The sequence below is a fragment of the Anomalospiza imberbis genome, chromosome 28 (genome assembly GCF_031753505.1).
Source record: "Anomalospiza imberbis isolate Cuckoo-Finch-1a 21T00152 chromosome 28, ASM3175350v1, whole genome shotgun sequence".
In the NCBI taxonomy this organism is placed as follows: Eukaryota; Metazoa; Chordata; class Aves; order Passeriformes; family Viduidae; genus Anomalospiza; species Anomalospiza imberbis.
Genome location: NC_089708.1, coordinates 5221541 through 5241727, shown reverse-complemented (window position 1 = coordinate 5241727; position 20187 = coordinate 5221541). Strand labels below are relative to the sequence as shown.

The 20187-nt window shown below is 62.1% G+C and overlaps 1 protein-coding gene across 2 annotated transcripts; it reads left to right on the top strand.

Annotated features, from left to right (window-relative positions):
• Positions 1-1482: 1482 nt before the first annotated feature.
• On the top strand, positions 1483-17354 carry TCF7L1 (transcription factor 7 like 1). Of its 2 annotated transcripts, XM_068174475.1 has the most exons (12): positions 1483-1775; positions 1854-1914; positions 2948-3078; positions 12217-12300; positions 12544-12676; positions 13010-13112; positions 13386-13469; positions 13933-14076; positions 14151-14310; positions 15916-16023; positions 16172-16232; positions 16300-17354. In XM_068174475.1, the coding sequence occupies exons 1-12, from the start codon at positions 1575-1577 to the stop codon at positions 16734-16736; spliced, it is 1707 nt and encodes a 568-aa protein (XP_068030576.1). In that variant the 5' UTR covers positions 1483-1574; the 3' UTR covers positions 16737-17354. The 2 variants fall into 2 exon arrangements, with proteins under 2 accessions (XP_068030576.1, XP_068030574.1); XM_068174473.1 differs by having other exon boundaries at positions 1483-1914.
• The last annotated feature ends 2833 nt before the right edge of the window (positions 17355-20187 follow it).

Here is a 20187-nt window from a genome sequence, read left to right as displayed (position 1 = left end):
TCAGGATTCATCCCATGTTATTTACGGGAAATATGGGCAAAAATAATGCATAAGGTAATTATTTATAACTTTTAGCATCCTGGGACTCACACAGACCCCTGGACATATCCATACCCCTACTCCATGTGCCCCTAAACAAGGAGCTGTCTGGGAAGAAGGGGCAGATGTGCGCTCCCCATTCAGCACGTGGCTGGAAATGTTAATTAAACACAGGGCAATAAAACATCTGGAGGGCTGGGAGCGGGGAAGGGCCAGCCGGCACGACCCCCCGCAGCTGCCTCCTGCTTTTCCTTGGGAATCTTGGGCAGGGGGGACCGGGGTCACCAGCGATTTCGATGGTACAAAAGCCTTTTCATGAAGTATTTCAGGCAAAGCAACTGAAGAACCTTTGTGGCGCAGAGCGAGGGGCTGCCGGGGGGCGGTGGAGTCTGGTGGCCCCAGGGGTTTGGGGGCTGGAGATTGGGGTTCACGGTCAGGCTGTGGGTGATGGGACGGGACAAAGACAATGGTTTGGAGGTGATGGATTAAGCCCCGTTTGGTGCCACCCCACCGGCCCCGCAAGTGCCTGACGTGGGGGAACGAGCCCACCTTGTTAAAAAAAAAAAAAAAAAAAGGGGAAAAGGGGAAAAAGGTTTTTGGGATGAGTCTGTCCCGCGGGCTGGCCGGTCCCGTCACGGCAGGACCCCGCTCCCAGTGTGGGGGGGATGGGCATGTCCCTCTGAGCAGTCCCTGGGGTGGGGGACAGGGGCACCGGGGTGGGCTGGGGTCACTCCGGTGCGGTGAAACCCATGGGTGGCACGGGGACACCGCGGCGGGCCAGGGTCCCAGGGTGGGATGTGGGCTCCTGCCCCATGGAGCGCACAAAGGGGGTACGTGCACCCCGGCAGCGCAGGAGTGGTGCACTGAGGGGCACCCTGGCTGGGGTGGGGGCACTCCGGGAGGCTGGAGGCGACTGAACACGATGGGGGGCAGGGGTGGGAGCACCCAGATGGGAGGGGACACCCTGGGACGGATGGGGGGACCCAGGGCACGAGGGGGACACCAGGGCGGGGTGGGAGGAACACGGACGGAATGCGGGGGACCGTCAGTAAGCTGAGAACACTGAGATGTGTCAGAAGCGTCACCCCGCATGGAACGGGGGGACCACGGGTGGGATGGGAACACTCGGATGGGAGGTGACACCCTGCATGGGACGGGGCAACCCCAGCTGGGGCACCCTGGACCAGCTGGGGGAACCCCGGATGGGATGGGGGCGGCACGGACGGGATGGGGAGAGCCCGGGCAGGAATGGGGGGGCCCCCGAACGTGCAGGGAGCCTCGGACGCGGCGGGACCGACCGGCGCCCCGTGGGCAGCGGGGCCGGTGCGCGGCCGGCGGCGGGGCCGGTGCGGAGTCGGCGGCGGGACCAGTGCGGAGCGGTGCGGGCCCGGCGGGGCGGCGCGAGCCCCTGCCCGGCCCCCGGTGTCGGTTTGCATCCCGGCTCCTCCCCGCCCCGCCGCCCCGCGCATTCCCGACCCTCCGGGCGGTGGCGGCGGCGGCGGCGGGGCCCGGCGGGGCCGGGGCGGGACCCCACGATGCCGCAGCTGGAACCGACGGGGGGAGACGACCTGGGGGCCCCCGACGAGCTCATCGCCTTCCAGGACGAGGGCGAGGAGCAGGACAAGGGCGCGGGGCGCGGCTCGGCCCACGGGGACCTGGACGAGCTCAAGTCCTCGCTGGTCAGCGAGACCGAGAACCGGGGGGGCCCCGGCCCCGTGGTCGGCCCCGGCCCCGAGGTGAGGCGAGGGGCGGCGGGGAGCCGGGGGGAGGCGCCCCCCGCCCGGCCCCGCTCCGCTCACCGCCTCTCCCCGCAGGCGGAGCGGCCCCCGCCGCCCCGGGAAAGTTTCCAGAAGCCGCGGGACTCTCTGGCAGAAGGTACCGGACCCCCCCTCCCGGCGCCCCCCCGCTCCCCGCCACATCCCCCGGGAGCAGCCGACACTTCCCAACTTCTTTGTTTCCGCCCCCGGCTGCGGGCGGGACCCCTTGTGTGACCCCCCCCCCCCGTCTCCGCTCCCCGTGTCCTCCGGTTCTCCCCACGGCCGTGTCCTCGCCCCCATGTGTGTCCCCCTGCTCCCCTCGCAGCCCGCCCGCCGTGTTCCTCTCCCTGCTGTCCTCACCCCCCTCCCCCAGTTCCCCCCTCCATGTCCTCGCCCCCCCCCCGTGTGTCCACCCCCCGTGTCCGCCAGTTCAGCTCCGGTGTCCCCCCTCCCGCCGTGTCCCCTCTCCCACCCCACCGGCCCCAGGGCCCGGCCCCCCGCCCCGGTAACCGGCCCCGGGCGCTTCCCCACGGGTGGACCGGTGCCCCCCGGGACTCCACGGAGCAGCCGGGCTCGGGACGCCCCCAGGGCTGGCTCCTTTCGGGGAGTGACCACCGGGGAGCACCGGGACCCACCGCCCCCCGGGACTGCCCCCGTGCAGCCGAGACCCCCCCTCCCGCGGGGTCCGCGCTCCCCAGCAGCAGGGACACCCCCCCAGAAGAACCAAGGACAACCCCAAGAGATTTGGACACCCCCAGAAGGACCTGTCCGACCCCTCCCCAGCGGAGATCCCCCAAAAGACCCCCCTAAGGGACTTGGGCACCCCCAGAGGGACGTACTAAGGTGCCCCCCAAGTGGGAACCCCTAGAAAATCAAGGACCCCCCCAAGCGACTTGGGCCCACCAGAGGCACCCACCCACACCCCGCAAGTGTGGACCACCCTCCGCGAGAACCAAGGACTCCCCCAAAGCGACTTGGGCGCCCTCCCCCAAGTGGAGACCCCCGGAAGAAGGAGGGGCCTCCCCCAGGGGACTCGGGCACCCCCAGAGGGACTTCCCTGGGCCCCCCCCCTGTACCCAGCCTTGCCCCCCTCCGTGGGTGCGCCCCCCACCCCGCCGCCTCCTGACGCCCCCCCCTCCTTCTCTCCCCAGTGGTCAGACGACAACAAGATGGGGGTTTTTTTAAGGGCCCCCCCTATCCCGGCTACCCCTTCCTGATGCTCCCGGAGCTGGGCAGCCCCTACCTCGCCAATGGAGCCCTCTCCCCCGGCGGAGCCCGCACCGTAAGTGCCCCCCCGGACCCTCCCCAGCCTTTCCTCACCTTTTGCGGGTGCTCAGGTCCCCCTAAGCCTCACAGCCCCGTCCTGCAGGAAAGCGACCACCTGATGCTAGAGAAAAACCCCAAGGAATTTGGTTTATTTCCTTTATTTTTGGTTCACTTTGCCCCTTTGGAGGGAGGGGGGGGTCTGAGGGGGGGGTGAGGAGTTTGGGGGGCTTCACTCCGGGGGACCCGCCCCGAAACCTGACCCTGAGCTGCTGCTTTTCTCATTTAAAAAGGTTTTAAAGCCGTTAATGGGCCAACATTGGCCGCGGGGGGAGAAGTGATTAAGCAAATTGAGCGAGAACTGGGGGGGGGGGCTGGGTGGGAGAGGGAGAGCGACCCCCTCCCCTCAGCAGAGTCCCTCGACCCCCAAACCATCCCACTCGACTTCTTGGTCAGCATCCTAAAGTAATTTCAGGGGTATGAAGGTGTTTTAGGGACATAAGGTGTTCCCTAGTCCTGGGGGGAATTCTCAGCCCCCCGAGGGAGAAGGAATTCTCAGCCCTCCGGGGCTCCCGAGCCTTCGGGGAGGGATGCTGACCCCCGGGCAGTGCTGCCCACCGAGTCCCGTGCCGGAGCCCCCCTCACTCCTGATTGTCCAGGTGTATTTCTCGCTCCCGTGATGCTTTTCCACGCGTTATTTCTCCGGATCCATAGGGAACTGTGTTCCCATATGGAACGTATATGGGATAACGATGTTGTGGTGTTTATAATGGTTTGGAATCCCAGAATCCAAACCTGGACGGTTGGTGTGGAGAGTTTTCCGTATTTTCAGGGTTTTCCTACTTTTGCTTTCCTGGAAGTAACTGGTTGGAGTGGCCGTGAAGTGCAAATCCCGGGATGGGGAGGGCAGATAAGCTAATTATTCCGGTGTTTTGCCGGCGGCTGGATGAAGGTTGTATTCCCAATTTGTCACTCTTGGGATTATGAGGTTTTGGGGATGAAGCACGACTGACCGCGATGCCAAACACTGGCAAGGAATCCGGGATAATGAGAAGGGATTGGGGTTGGGATCCGTCACAAGCGGCCACTAACGATGATTTAATGAATCCCAGGAAGGGGATTAATTAGGGGCTGGAGCGGTGTCGCCTCCCGGATGTTTTAGAGGGATGACTGGGGTTGGGAAAGCATGGATTGGGGCTGAATTCCGACGGAATGGGGCCTCCAGTTAGTGAGGGGTGTGTGTGGGGGAGCTGGGGATGCTGCGGGCGGGTCGGGTGAGTTTCGTGATGCTGCTGGATCCCACAGATCCAGCACAGAGAGCAGCTGAGCTCTGTGCCCACCACCAAACCCCCTTCCATGAGCTCCCAGGGCGTGGCAGCACGGGGATCCCCCAGATCCCAGGATGTCATCGTGCCCATGGGTGGGCACAGTGCCCCCGATCCCATATTGGATCCATCTGGGCACAGCATCCCTGATCCTGTACCGCATCCAGCAAGGCTCAGCATGCTCAATCAAACAGAAAACGGCAGGACAGAGCATCCTCGGTCCTGGTCTGGATCCAGCTGGGCACAGCACCTCTGATCCTGTGCAGCCTCCTCAATCCCACACCAGATCCTGCTGCCACAATGTGCTTGATCTCCTATTGGATCCGGCCGGGCTCAGCGTCGCTGGTCCTGTTCCTGATCCATCCAGGCATCCCTGATCCCGTCTTGAATCTGTCTGGGCACAGCATCCTGGATGTGGCACGGGATCCATGCAGGCTCAGCCTCCTCAATCCCATACTGCAACCTTCCGGGAACAGAATCCTCCATCCTGTACCAGATCCAGCGGGACACAGCAGCCCTGATCCCCTCCCGGATCCATCCAGGCACTGCCTTCCCAATCCTCTGCTGGAAGCAGCCTCCCAGTCCCTTCTGGATCCAGCGGGTGCAGCATGGCCCGAGGGCACCGAGCCAAACCCGCCTCCCTCATCCAGGAGGGAGGCTCTGGATGAGCCTGGACATGCGGAACTCCGGGGTGGCAGGAGGCACGGGCTGCCTTGGGAACCATCTTTTTCTTGTTTCCTTCTTTTTTTTTTTTTTTTTGCCCCAGCATTGGAGGAAACAAGCTGATCTGCAGGATCCAGCCTCGGATTTCGCAGCCAGGTGCTGTGGATTGAACTGCAGGGAAAAGAAAGGTTTTGGGAGAAGAAACCCAAACCCCGGATAATCTCTGTGGCCGGGAGGTGCTCCGAGGAGGTGGCCAGGAAGGTGGTGGATCCTGGGGATGGATGAGTCTGCGGGTGCCAGGACTGATCTGACAGCCAAACAGCTGGAGGACTTTTTGTTTGGAATACCGGGCAGGAAGGCAGCGCTTCTGCATTTCTCCACTCCAAAACCCTTAGAAATCTGGGCTATCTATGGAAATCTGGGAAATACTTAGGAATCTGGTTACACAGTGCCTTTCCACACTCCAAACCAGGAGAAGTCCCATCCCTATGCCAAGCAAGCACCAATGGATGGATGCTCCCGCTCTTCAATCTGTGTGAATTCACTTTGTTCCTGGGTTATTTCCAAATGGGATCCTGGACTTTGGGAAGTGTCCGTGGTCCCCAGGAAAGTATCACTTTCCCAGCAATTTCTGTCCAGGGAGTATTTCTGGGGCTGTGCTTCGATGGTGAAGGAATTTGTTGGAATCTAGCGATGGCATTGTTTGGAGCAGCGTTTCTGCCTGGCTTTCCTCATGGGGAATCAGGAATTGGGGACCTGTCAGGCCGTGTTTGGCTCCTTGGGATCATTCCCAACAACACAAAGGTCTCCAAGGTGGACGGAAAGGAAATACTCTGGATGTGCATGAGCTGGATGGATGCAAATCCCTATTGCCATGATGCCGGATCCATTCCATCGGGATCGGGTGGAGCTGATGGGTTTTACCCCAAACCCAGAATGAGACGGATCCATACGGGGATGAAATCTCATCCCAGCATCTTTCTCCTGCTTGGGAAGTGGATGGGAACCAGGCACGGCACCGCCGGAGCAGCGGAGCCGAGACCACGCACAGGATTGGCATCATTCCCAAAAAAAACCAGTTTAACCCCAGGAATTCGAGTCTGGAGGCGAGGATTTAAATAAATCCAAACCTTCCTCAGGCGTGGAATTCCATCCAAACAGCTCTCCCGACGCCATGCCGGTGTAATTAATGCACCTCGGTGTAATTAATGCGCCTCGGCAGGCTGCGATCCCAAAATAAATGAGGGAAAAATCCATAACCTGGGTTTATTCCGGCTTTTTTTGCGCCACTCCTGCGATGAATTCCCGAGGATACAGAGCTGTATCTGTCTTCTAAAGAAAATAGATCCTAAACTGCGCTGCTGCCAAGGAAAATGATTAAAATACGGATTTTTGGCAGGAAAAAGGGTTGCTCCAAAAACCGGGCGGGTCTTGCAGGCGGTTCTGGCAGAGCGTGGAGGGTTTTTGGCATTGGGGTGTGGATGGAGGTGTTGGAATGGGGGGGTTTTTCCGGCGTGGGGGCTCGCTCGATGCTCAGCATCCTTGGACCACGGCAGTCCCTCCTTCCTCCTGCACTGATTTGGGATTTTCTGGTTTATTTGGGATTTGCTCCCCATCAGTGCCGCCTTTCTTCCCCACCTGGTAAATATTACGGAAAAACCCTGTTTTTTCACACTTTTTGGCTTGTCCGTGTTGCTCTGTGCAGCTGCTGGGCTGATCCAGTCCTTCCCGGCCCTGGGCCCTGAGCCCTCCCCGTGCCTCAGTTTCCCTACTCCCAGACTCTCCCGCCTGCTCTGCAGAGCTGCCGCACACAATGGCCCCTTTATCCCGCTCCTTAATTATGCTCTTCGGCTAATTACCCTGCGGGCGGAGTTTGTAGACCTACAGGAGGTTTCCACTCCCCCCCACCCCCCAAATCTCCCTCCTCCCTCCTTTTCTAACACGATTCCCAAATTAAAGCGATGAAGTAAGTGCTCGGGGCGCCTCTGCTCAGCCCTGGGATTGTTCCGGGACTGAGGCGCATTCATCATCCTTCTGGAATTCCCAGCAGCTGCTTTTCATTAGTTTTCCTTCCTTGAAGTCGCTGGCGGGAGCTTGGGAGGGAAGAGGAACCCGGGGGGGAAGTGCCCGGTGCATCCTGGATGGAGGAAGAGGAGGGATAAGGGAAGAAGGGGTCGGACGGGAGCGGCCGTGTTGTGTTCCCCGGGCAGTTCGGGGGAAAGGGGATGGAGTGTGGGAATGCTGCCCGAGCGGGAGGGGAAGGGCTGGTGTGCCCCTTCCCGCTTTGCCCCTTTCCTGGAGTTCTTTGGCAAGGGTTTCACCCTGTGCGGTCAGCCCGGGGATCCCTGGGGATCCTGGGGACGCCGCTCCGGGCTCTGGCAGCTCCGGGCTCTGGCAGCTCCGGGCTCTGGCAGCTCCGGGCTCTGGCAGCGGGCAGGGGAGGGGCAGGACGGGGAGCTGGCTCTGCTGGTGCCAGCCCTGGCCCGAGGATGCTCTGGGACGGGGCCGGCGGTGCCGGGGCAGGCGCAGCCTGCTGCTCCCGCCGGGGTCCCCGTGTGCATGCAGGACATGAATGGATCCATTGAGGCCCGCGAGCTGCAGACAAAAGCCTGGGCCAGCGGCGGGATCCGGGGCCGCTGGCTGTGGGGACAGGGAGGAGGGGGCTGCGAGGTGGGGTCCTCCGTGGGGGGAGGCACCCGTGGCTGGGGGGAGCTCGGGGCACCCAGTGTGGACCAGCTCAGCGGCCACCCCGCTGGGTGCCAGGGCCACTCTGGGCTGTCCCCAGTGCTGTCCCCCCGGCAGCGCTCCGGCCTCATCCCGAGCATCCCGGCCCTCCCATCCCGCCTTCCTCTGCACGTCTGGGACCCAGCTCCTCAGCAGATGCCACCCGTGTCCCCAGGGGGAGCACGTGGGATCTGTGGCTGGAGATCAGGCTGCACAAGTGCCACCTCTCCAAGCTCATCCCAAATGGAGGGGATTTTTACTTATTTTTCATCTCCCAGCCACTTTTCCCACCTTCCCATCCCAGCCCCACTGGCATTTCCCAGCTGGCATCTGTGGCTGTCTTATGGGAATGACAAATATCTGTTGTTAGGGTGTCACAAACCCTCATTCCCACCCCAAAATCCTTGTCCCCACCTGCGACACCCTTTGCCTGCCCGGTGTCACCCAAAAAATGCCAAAAGGGACCATGGTGACGTCTCCTGCATCCACCCCATATCGCCCTGTACAAACCCTAAATCCTGATGGGAAAATGACTGATTTGAGGAATTTTTGGGGTTCTCCCTGGGATGTGGGGATGCAGGAGACCCTCCCAAAAGTCTCCTGGCTGGAATTTGTCATCCTGGTGCTCATGGGCAACATCTGGAGGAGATTATTTAGCTGGGAAGCGGATGGATGGCGGGGGTGGGGGAGAGATTTATGTCTCATTGCCTGGGCTGTAAATCCAGCTGTAATTGGGATTTCTCCCTTCCCAGTTATCCCAGGGAAGCGGAATGCAGCAGCTGCGCTGCAGGGTTGCGGGACGGGCTCTGTGGGGCCGGGATGCTCCTGGCTTTTCTCCCTGATTTTTGGCATTGGGGTGATTTTGTTGGGGTGTGAAGGACACCCCATCCTGCCTCAGGAGGGCGAGGGGCCGGGTTCCTTCTTCCCCCTCTTCTTTTCCCCCCTTCCCATTGCCTTTTTTCCCCGGTTTGGGGCTTCCCCCAGTCCCCGCTGGTGCCATCCCCATCTGCAGCATCCCTGGGTGCAGCCCCAGACCCTTCTGCCAGGGCAGACTTGGGCTTTTTTCCCAACTTCTTATGCCCAAGCACAAAGTTTTAAGGAACTGGATGATGCATTGAGCCCAGAATCCCCATTTCTCTCAAAAATCCCATTCCCCGTCACTTCTGGAGCCAAATTTGGGTGTTTTTTCCCCAAACAAGCGGGTGACACTGCTCAAAGCTGGATCTTGGGATGCCACGGGGCTGCAGTGGCCACACCTGGACAAAGATTTTGGGGGCCTCCGTTAAACATCCTACAAACCCCCGTTTTCTGCCCTAATTCCTGGCCTGCCCTGTCTCACCTGGCATGATTTTGGGATGAATTCTGGGGGAAAAGGGAGCAGAGGCGGTAGGGGGAAGGGCTGTTGGTTATCCTGCAGCTGTGTAAACAGGCTGGGGATCTGGGGGGTCTCTGGAGGGGCTCAGGGGACTTTGCAAAGCCCTGGGAATTTGGGCTGGAAAAGGGATTGGCATGAGGGTGGGCGACCACTCCCTGCCTCCTGTCCTGGGACAAAAGGATGGATGCTTGAATGCATGGATGCCTGTGGGAATCTACCTGGGTGCCTCCAGCTCACCTGGGGCGTTTTGGGATGGGGAGGAAGCACTGGCATGCTGGGATCACCTGGATCTTCTCCCTGGTGGCTCCTGTGGGATCATCTCTGGGCTGGAGCCTCTGCAGGCAAAGGGAAAAGCCAGCAAAGAGGCTCCTGCCCCAGAGCCTCTGGCAAAATGGTCCCAAACAGACCTTTTCTCTCCCAAAATGAGGCCAGTGAGTAGCAAGGCTGAGGCTTCGATCCCAGCAGAGAGGAGCCCGTGCTGGGACAGGGAGCATCGGGATAAGTGATGGAATGTGCAGCACTGGGGTCAGTTGCAGAGCCTGGCAAACGGAGCCGTGCTGGGATGGGTGATCCTGGGACACCTGGAACCCAGCCTGGAGAGCCCATTTCCCTCAAAAACCCCATCTCACCTGCACGGCAGTGCCGGGACACGCGGTGCTGGGACCAGGACGCCGGGACAGGAGGGGCTGGGACGCGCGGCTGGGCACTGGAATCCTGGGACACGGTGACAAACCACGCTGGGGCGCGGGACATCAGCACGTGGCACTGCCAGGACGTGAAGCCCTGGGCTGCGCAGTCCCGGGACACAGCACCAGGACGTGCCACGCCAGGACCCACGGTGCCACACCGGGACACGCGGCCCCAGGCAGCCCCGGGCAGGGGCTTTTCCCCCTTCCCAGGGACATCGGCACAGCTGGGTCGATGCCTGTGCAGGAGAGGAGTGGAAATCCTCTGCTGAATGCCCCCGGTTGGACATCAGGGGATCCTCCCCCGGCCCCTTCTCCTGCGGGGTCTGGGGGCTCCCAGGGGGATGGGCTCCAGCAGGGAAGGGGTTATCCCTGGTTTTAATTGCCTGGTAATGAGGACCCAGGACTGGCTCTAATCTCTCTGGAATGTGACCGATTTTCAACTATTTTCCTCTTTTTTTTTTTTTTTTTGCTGCTGTTTCACAGCTCGGATCCCCACGTGGGGGGACAGTGGGGGCTGTGTCCCAGCTGGAGCCAAGGCACGGGGTGGAAAAGGAAGGGATGGGGGGGTCATTTTTCCACATCAGCACTGAACCATTCACCAGCTCCCCCCCCTTTGTATATTTTGAAAGAGTCCCCCCTCTTCCTCCCTTCCCCTTTCCCTTCCCCAGGCTCCCGAAATGGCCTCGAAATGAGAATCAGCCTTTTATCCCCCAAACCTGCCCCCTCTGCCGTCCCCCTGCGCCGCCTGTCCCCGTCCCTTCGCGCCTTCTCCGCTTACAGAGCAGCCAGAAAGCCCCTTTGTGATGGGAGGGGGGCTGGGGCTGGGCTGGGGGTCCCCCTGGGATGGGGGGGCACCTCCTGCCCTGTCCTGGACACGCTCGGGGGGGAGCACCGAGGGTCTCGCCCAGTGCTCGGAGTGAGGGGTCTGGGCTGGGGACAGGCGGGGGTCCCCAGTGCCACCCCAGTGTGGCCGCAAGCGTGGCCCTGGAGCTGTTGGGACGTTTTGGCTGCCCTGGCACCGCGGGTGAGCCGGGTTTGGAGGGTGCAGCAAAGCTGCCCCTTGGGGAACATCATCCTTCGTCCCAGGGAACCTGGGGGGACGGTGAGCCCACGGGGGACGGTGAAACTGGGGTGACGGTGAAACTGGGGGACAGTGAACCTGGGGTGACAGTGAACCTGGGGGGACGGTGAGCCCACGGGGGAAGGTGAACCCATGGGGGACAGTGAAACTGGGGTGACGGTGAAACTGTGGTGACAGTGAACCTGGGATGACGGTGAACCCACAGGTGACAGTGAGCCCACAGGTGACAGTGAACCTGGGGGTGACAGTGAACCCACAGGTGACAGTGAGCCCACAGGTGACAGTGAACCTGGGGGTGACAGTGAACCCACAGGTGACAGTGAATCTGGGGGGACAGCGAGCTGCAGGCCACGGCCAGCCCGCGGGGGACAGTGAGCTGCCATGCTGGGGATGCTGGGGATGGAGGGTTCATGGAGGCAGAGGCAGGAGACTGAAGGTGCTGGAAATGCAGGGACAGGGAGTCAGAAATGCAGGTGGAGATACTGGGGGTGCAGAGGGTGATGCAGGGCTGATGCTGGATGGGATGGAGGTGCAGGAGGGGCGTGCTGGAGACAGGGGACAGCCAGAGGTGCTGCAGGGGCACTTTGGGGGCGACAGGAGGCCGTGGGAGGGGGGAGGAACCCCCCCCAGCCCTGTAAGAGTTAACGCGCCCCCAAACTCCTCCTGGGTTTTCCTTCCAGCTGCCTCAGCTCAGGAAGGTTTGTATTTGGGGAAATTCCTGCAGGCAGCTGCTCCAGCCACATTCCCACATTCTCCAGCCCTGGCATCTCCAGGGACCCCCCCTCCCTCCCTCCCTCCCTCCTGCTGTCTTTGGGAAATGCCTCTGAACCCCAAACACTGCACAAAGCCCCTTTCTTTGGGGGTGCCAAGGAGACACCCCAGTGTCACAGCGGGATGTTAACCCAGAAAGGGAGAAAAACCCCCAAAACCTCTTTGCCACCAGCCCACGGGTTGGGGTGTCCTGGGCTGGCTATGCAGGCGAGGCTGGGGAATATTCTGGGGTCAGAGGGTTGTTTCAGAGCTGGGGAATGTTTTGGGACTGGGGGGAAGTTTTGGGGCTGGGGAATCTTTTGGGGAGAGGGTTTTTTTGGAGAGCTGTAGGAATGTTTTGGGGCTGAGTGGGATGGTGCAAAGTTGGGGGTGCCTTGGGGCTGGGGGTGTTTTGGGATCAGAGGGTGTTTGAGGCCAGGGCTGGGGTGATTTTGGGGCTGGGGGGGATGTTTCAGGGTTGGGGCAGGGGGTTTTTTTGGGGCTGGGGTGTCCGAGGTTCTTGGAGGGCAGTGTCCCATCCCTCCCACAGTACCTGCAGATGAAGTGGCCGCTGCTGGACGTGCCGGCCGGGGCCACGCTGAAGGACAGCCGCTCGCCCTCGCCCGCCCACCTGGTGAGAGCAGCCCCCACCCGGGGGGTGCTGGCTTCCCAGCACCCCCACGATCCTGCAGCCGGGGAATTTGGGAGTGGCTCGGGCTGGGAAGGGATCTTCAGGGGCAAAGGGCACGATCCTGCCGTGGGCAGGGACGCCTTCGCTGGAGCGGTTGCGGGGCTGATGGGGCGCCCCTGGCCGTGCTGCCCCGCTGCCCTGGGGCTGTTCCGGGGGGGTGAGCCCTGCCACACGCTCTCCCCGCAGTCCAACAAGGTCCCCGTGGTGCAGCACGCCCACCACATGCACCCGCTGACGCCGCTCATCACCTACAGCAGCGAGCCCTTCCCGCCGGGATCGCCGCCCGGCCACCTCTCCCCGGAGATCGACCCCAAGACGGGTGAGCGGAGCGGGGCGGGGGGAGCGGGGGGCTCTCCCGTGGATGCTGCCTCTGCCTCTCAGCCCAGACTGGGAGGGGGCTGGGGATGCAGCCGGGGAGCAGGGACCAGCTCGGGCTGGGGCGTGGGGATCCCCCCAGGGCTCCGCTGTGGCTGTTTCAGCTCTGCCTAGCCTGGGCGATGGGTGCTGAGGGAGACGGGGTGCTCAAAGAGGGGAGATGGGGTGCTCAAAGGAGCTGGGGCGCTCGAGGGAAAGGTGCTGGAGGGCACGGGGGGCCCCGAGGCTGCCGTGCCCCTGTTCTGACGCCGCTCCTCGCTCCCTCTCCCCCTCACAGGGATCCCACGGCCGCCGCACCCCCCCGAGCTGCCCCCCTATTACCCGCTGTCACCAGGAGCCGTGGGGCAGCTGCCACACCCGCTGGGCTGGCTCGTGCCACAGTAAGGATGGACTGACCCTGGCATGGGGGTCCTGGGAGCCCCCATGCTCACTGAGACCCTCCTCTTCCTCCTCCTCCTCCTGCTCCTGCTCTATCCACTTCTCCTGCAGGCTCAGCAGGATGCTGCAGGCTCCCGGCAGGGTGGGAAGGGAGGGACTCCCTGCTGCTGGAAAATTTGGGAATCTTGCAGTTGGAAACCAGCTGAAGGCCAGTCCAAGGGTGCCCATGAAGTGGAAAGGGATCTTTTTTCCCCCTGAAACTCGTGTTTTTGTAGGCAAGGACAGCCCGTGTACTCCATTCCTGCTGGTGGCTTCCGGCACCCGTATCCCGCCCTGGCCATGAATGCCTCCATGTCCAGGTGGGTCTCGGGACGGGGAGGGACCCTCAGGGCCACCCCGCAGCTGGCACTGGCTTTGGGACACTTGGCTGCACACAGAGCATGGGCACAGAGCAGTCCCAGGAGATGGGGGTGGTCTCCTCAGCTGAAAATGCCCCCGGAGGGCGTGGCTGGTCCCCACGGGTGGAGGAACAGGACATCCCATGGGCTCAGGCCATCGCTGGGGCTGGATCAAGGTCACCGTCTCAAAGCTGGGGTGGGATTTGGGGGCTTTCAGGTGGACTCAGGGTGTCCAGCATGGCTTTGGGGAGCGTGGAGTGGATTTGGGGTTTCTAGGGTGGATTGGGGTTCCAGCGTGGTTCCGGCACGTTCTCAGGGCTTCCAGCTCCGCTGGGTTGAGGCAGGTGGTCTCTCAAGGCAGGAGGTTCTCGGGAGGGTCCTTGGCTGCCTCCTGACCTCCCCTGCTGTCCTGTCCCCGCCGCAGTTTGATGTCCAGCCGCTTCTCCCCGCACATGGTCCCGCCGCCCGCGCACGGGCTGCACCCCTCGGGCATCCCACACCCCACCATCGTCTCGCCCATCGTCAAGCAGGAGCCCTCCCAGCCCAGCTCCAGCCCTGGAGGCAGCTCGTGAGTGGGGGCCGGGGGCCCTGGGGACGGGGGCTGCTCCTGGGGGTCCTGAGCCCCTGTCCTGCTCCTTCCAGGAAATCCCCCGCGGCAGTAAAGAAGGAGGAGGAGAAGAAGCCCCACATCAAGAAGCCCCTCAATGCCTTCATGCTGTACATGAAGGAGATGAGGGCCAAGGTGGTGGCCGAGTGCACGCTGAAGGAGAGTGCGGCTATCAACCAGATCTTGGGCCGGCGGGTACGGCGGGGATCCCCCGGCAGGGACCCTTCAGAGCCCCTGGCTGCCTTCTCCCCATGGATCCGACCCCAGAGCTGGGGCACTGCCAGCCCAGAGCCCCTGGCTGCCTTCTCCCCAGGGATCACCCCAGAGCTGGGGCACTGCCAGCCCAGAGCCCCTGGCTGCCTTCTCCCCAGGGATCACCCCAGAGCTGGGGCACTGCCAGCCCAGAGCCCCTGGCTGCCTTCTCCCCATGGATCCGACCCCAGAGCTGGGGCACTGCCAGCCCAGAGCCCCTGGCTGCCTTCTCCCCAGGGATCTGACCCCAGAGCTGGGGCACTGCCAGCCCAGAGCCCCTGGCTGCCCTTCTCCCCAGGGATCACCCCAGAGCTGGAGCACTGCCAGCCTGGGGGGTCCCCGGGAGCTGCTGGTGACCTGGGATGGGGCGGGATGGAGCTCTGCAGCCCAGGGCAGCAGGTGCTCGGGGTCTGCAGTGTGGATTTGGGCATTCCAGCCGCCTCTGGGGTTTCCAGTGTGTGGCTTTGAGGTCTCCAGCATAGCTCTGGGCATCCTAGCACGTATTCGGTGTTTCTGGTGAGCATTTGGGGGCTCTAACCTGGCTCTGGGGTTCCCAGCCTGGCTCTGGGGGTTCCCAGCCTGGCTCTGGGGTTCCCAGCCTGGCTTTGGGGGTTCCCAGCCTGGCTTTGGGGGTTCCCAGCCTGGCTTTGGGAATTCCCAGCCTGGCTTTGGGAGTTCCCAGCCTGGCTCTGGGGGTTCCCAGCCTGGCTCTGGGGTTCCCAGCTTGGCTTTGGGGGTTCCCAGCCTGGTTCTGGGATTCCCAGCCTGGCTTTGGGGGTTCCCAGCCTGGCTCTGGGGTTCCCAGCCTGGCTTTGGGAGTTCCCAGCCTGGTTCTGGGGGTTCCCAGCCTGGCTTTGGGAGTTCCCAGCCTGGCTTTGGGAATTCCCAGCCTGGCTCTGGGGGTTCCCAGCCTGGCTTTGGGAGTTCCCAGCCTGGCTCTGGGGGTTCCCAGCCTGACTCTGGGGTTCCCAGCCTGGCTTTGGGGGTTCCCAGCCTGGTTCTGGGATTCCCAGCCTGGCTCTGGGGGTTCCCAGCCTGGCTTTGGGAATTCCCAGCCTGGCTCTGGGGGTTCCCAGCCTGGCTTTGGGAGTTCCCAGCCTGGCTTTGGGGGTTCCCAGCCTGGCTTTGGGAGTTCCCAGCCTGGCTTTGAGAGTTCCCAGCCTGGCTCTGGGGGTTCCCAGCCTGGCTTTGGGGGTTCCCAGCCTGGTTCTGGGATTCCCAGCCTGGCTCTGGGGGTTCCCAGCCTGGCTTTGGGAATTCCCAGCCTGGCTTTGGGGGTTCCCAGCCTGGCTCTGGGGTTCCCAGCCTGGCTCTGGGGGTTCCCAGCCTGGCTTTGGGGGTTCCCAGCCTGGTTCTGGGATTCCCAGCCTGGCTTTGGGGGTTCCCAGCCTGGCTTTGGGAGTTCCCAGCCTGGCTCTGGGGGTTCCCAGCCTGGCTTTGAGAGTTCCCAGCCTGGCTCTGGGGTTCCCAGCCCGGCTCTGGGGTTCCCAGCCTGGCTCTGGGGGTTCCCAGCCTGGCTCTGGGGTCTCCAGCGTGCTCTCCCCACAGTGGCACTCGCTGTCGCGGGAGGAGCAGGCCAAGTACTACGAGCTGGCGCGGAAGGAGCGGCAGCTGCACTCGCAGCTCTACCCGACCTGGTCGGCGCGGGACAACTACGTACGTGTGGCCCCGGCCCCTTCGCGGGGGCTGGCCGCGCTCGGGCTCGCTCTTCGGGGCGCTGGGGGACGGTGCCGAGCCCCCGCAGATGCCCTGCCAGCCGCGGCGTCCCCGGAGCCGCGGGAGGAGCTGAAATCCTCTTTTTCAGGGCAAGAAGAAGAAGCGGAAGCGCGAGAAGCTGGCGCAGCAGCAGAGCCACGACGCGGACGGTGAGTACGCCCCCTCCGCCCGCCCCCGCGCCGCGCCGCGGCCCTCACGCCGCGCCTGTCCCCGCAGGCTCCCTGCCCTCCAAGAGCAAGAAGCCGTGCGTGCCCTACCTGCCGGCCGAGAAGCCGTGCGCCAGCCCGGCCTCGTCCCACGGCAGCATGCTGGACTCGCCGGCCACGCCGTCGGCCGCGCTGGCCTCGCCGGCCGCGCCGGCCGCCACGCACTCGGAGCAAGCCCAGCCGCTCTCGCTCACCACCAAGCCGGAGGCCAGGGCTCAGCTCGCCGTGCATTCCGCCGTCCTCGCCAGCAAAGCCTCCTCTTCCTCCTCCTCCTCCTCCTCCTCCTCCTCCAGCCTCGGCAGCCCGCCCTCGCTGCTCTCCAGACCCGTCCCCTTTGCCTCGGTGACCCCCACGGCCCTGCTGGCCTCCCCCCCCGGCTCCGTGCCGGCCGCCCTGGCCGTGCTGCAGACGCAGCCCCTGTCCCTGGTCACCAAACCTGCTGACTGAGGGACCGGCCTTCGTCCCCTGTCCTCCGCCCCCCGCGCCCTCCCCGCTGTACATTGCAGAAGCCACAATCAAGATTCAAACGCAGCCAAAACCATTATTGGTCAATATTTGACCCTTTCTGAACTCTTTGGAAGCAGACTCTGGAGGAAAGGGGTTTCTGCTCAGAGCTGCTGCCAGCAGTCAACCTAAAGACTGTTTTTATTAAAAAAAAAAAGGAAAAAAAAAGGAAAAAAAAAATGGAATAGACCCTCCGCAAGCTGCCGACGATGGGGATCTCTGTGGGATGAACTGAGTGCCCGTCGCTGCCGTGGGGCACGGGGATGAAACCCGCACGGTGATGCCAGCACCAAACACGGCAGGTGTTGACTGGAACTGGCACTCCATCCCGGATCCAGGAGCAGGAACGCCTCCAGCTGCTCCCAAAATCCTGCTCCCGTCCCCAGCTCTGTCGGGGCCAGGAGCTGGTCCTGCCCCGGGGATGCTGCTTCGTCAGTGCTGCTCCTGCCCGCAGTCGTGCTGGGGTGGGCAGGGTCTGGGGCTGAGCCCTGGGAGGGGTTGTGTTTTTATCACCTCAAAATCCTGTTATTTTTCACAAAAGGAAATAAAACTACAGCTGCAGCTCACGGTGTGAGTGTGGTCTGTGTGGGAAGCGCTCGCTACTTTTCCTCTGCCACCTTCCTGGGAAATACCGCGGGACGGAGCTCCAGTCCTGCTCCCGGGGTCCAGCATCCCCTGAACGCCTCTGTGGATGGGCTCAGGGGGATTCTGGGGTGTCCACCAACAGTGTGCAGCCTGCTGCAGTTATCCAGGCATCAGCACATGAGGGGTTGGGTGAACCAGTGCCCAGGAAGCTGGGGAGTGGGAGTTACTGGTGTGTGCTGGGTCCTCTGGGCCTGCTTCTTCCAAACCAGGGATGAAAAAGGACCAGCAGAAAACCACCTCGATGGATTTTCCACCCGTTTGGAGTCCTCAGTCAGTTCAACACTTGGGTGCATCAGGACTCTTCCCACTGCTTGTGTTTTAGCAGGAAAAAAACCTCAATTTTCCCCCTGGAACTTGGGATTTTGTTTCTGTTGCAGACTGACTTGGAGCTGCACCTGCCTGGAGCTAATTTTCGGGGCTCACAGTCCTGTTCCATTCCTCTCTGGAACTTCCTGCCCTGCTCCCATCTCCCAGGCCCAGCCTGGCTGCTCTCTACCTGCACCCCACGTGCATTTTGGGGACCCCAGTTCCCAGGCGTGCTGGTGGCAGCATCGGTGGTGGGTAAGCCCATCCCGTAGCTGCTGGGTCTGGTGGGACTTTGGTGCATTTGGGGGCATCAGTGACACTTTTTCCTCCTGTTGTGACATTTCTCTTCTCCTTTCCAGTGCTGGGAAGCCACCAGGGAAGTATTTTTAAGGAAATGGAGCAGCAGCAGGCACCTGCCTGCAGGTGGAGGGGAAAGGGAATTTCACGGTGTCTGAGGAGGATCTGTGTTTTCCAGATGTTGGCATCCACATCTGCAGCAGAGGAGACCTGCATTTCAGGATTTTCACACCAGAGCTGGGCAGAACTACAAAAACTCACACCTGAACCAGGCCCCAGCTACGGGCACTGACGTGAGCCCTTGGCTGAGCCCTGGGGTCACACCTGGGGCCAGCGCCAGCTCCGAAACCTTGTGAAAGCTCCTGATGCCTTTGCAAGCAGCAGCGGGACCTCCAGCAGGAGAGCGGCTACTTTATCCAGCTCAGGACCATCGTGTGGACAGCTGGAATTGCCAGCTTGAGCATCCCAGAGCTGCCAGAGTCAAGCTGGGAGCCGCGAGCAGGGAGCACGGCTGCTGGGTGCCACTGAATCCTCCGAGCATCCTTACTGTTGTCACACCCAAATCCGGGAGGCGTTTCCACTCCACACTCCAAATTATCTGAATTTCTTGCTTTCAAAGAGAGAAAACGGTGTAAATTCTGGAGCGGAGCACGACTACTCCTCGGGAGGAGCAGCCACGTGTCGCGCAGCCGTGCGAGCGCCGGGGCGGAGGGGATTAGGGTGTCACCCAAAACGTGCGTGGCTGTCGCTTGGAAAGGGGCAAAACGGAGCTTTTCTGAGAGAAACTGCTCCAAGAAACTGGTTTTGGTGAGGAGCGCCTGGACGACGTGCAGCCCCGCTCTCCCCAGCGCCAGGAGCAGGCTGCGGACAAGCAGCCCCTTGAATTGGATTTCATGGGACATTAGAGGCATGGAGAGACCTGTCACAAGGATTAAATCTGAGCCAGAGCCAGACAGCTTCAAACAGATGTTGGGCTGCAGCAGGAGAATATTCCTTTGTTTGACTCAGTGTTTTCCCATACGGAAAAGGAACATCTGCTCCAAAGCTTTCGTGGTGCTCCGGAGCTGGGACGGGATGGGATTATCCCTGCCTGGAGCGATTGGTCACCAAGCCCTGCTCCTGGGGAAGAAGGTGACACCAGGGGTGCAGTGCTCCAGCCCTGGGTGGACCCACCGGGACAGATCATGGGATCAATAGACCTGTCATGCCTGCAGCTGGATAAAAATACTGGGCTCAGAGTGGTTGCTCCCGGAAAATGGGTCCTTTTGGATTTTATTTGCCCTCTGGAATGCTCCTGCAGGAGGTGTGTCTGCCCAAGGGAGACCACTGGAGCAAGTTGCTCCTCAAGGTCCCTTCCCTTCATGGTTGCAGAAGAGGAAAAAACTCTGGGGTTTATCTCTGTTGTAGAAAAAAACCTGGATATCCAGCGTATTTCCATTTGGGATGATGCAACCAGGAGGTCTGGTGGCTCCGCTGCTCAGTTTTGGACAAGTTTTAGGTGATGTTCCTCATGATTTAACTGTGTGGGAGGATGTCCAGGATGTGGGAGGCCTGGGATACTCCCCAGCAGTGTTTGGCTCTCTGGACGTGCCCAAAGGGGACCCAAGAGAGCTGGAGAAGGACTTGGGACAAGGGATGGAGGGACAGGACACAGGGACTGGATTCCCACTGCCAGAGGGCAGGGGTGGGGGAGATACTGGGAAGGAATGTCCCTGGCAGGGTGGGCAGGCCCTGGCACAGGTGCCCAGAGCAGCTGGGGCTGCCCCTGGATCCCTGGCAGTGCCCAAGGCCAGGCTGGACACTGGGGCTGGGAGCACCTGGGACAGTGGAAGGTGTGCCTGCCATGGCAGGGGTGGAACGAGGTGACCTTTACGATTCCATCCAGCCCAAACCATGCCCTGATTGCATGAAAAGGTCAGAAACTTTGCACAGCTGGCCCGGGAACCCCTCGGCCACAGCCCCGTGGGGTTCCTGGCCAGGCTGGCCATGAGAGCCTGGCCGGGGGCTGGTTGGGAGCACCTGGGAGCCAGCTCGGAGCTTTCCCTGCCGCTTTCTGGACACTCCTGGCACCTCCGCTCGGTTGCTTAATTGCAGCCACCCCCTCCCTCCCCCAGTCCTCCCCCCCGCAGGCTGGCCAGGCACTAAT

Bases quoted from the DNA above. Each gene is read 5' to 3' on its own strand.
- TCF7L1 (XM_068174473.1), top strand. From the start codon at position 1,575: ATGCCGCAGCTGGAACCGACGGGGGGAGACGACCTGGGGGCCCCCGAC. The intron at 13,470-13,932 runs GTGGGTCTCGGG...TCCCCGCCGCAG, and splicing joins ATGAATGCCTCCATGTCCAG to TTTGATGTCCAGCCGCTTCT. The intron at 14,077-14,150 runs GTGAGTGGGGGC...TGCTCCTTCCAG, and splicing joins TCCAGCCCTGGAGGCAGCTC to GAAATCCCCCGCGGCAGTAA.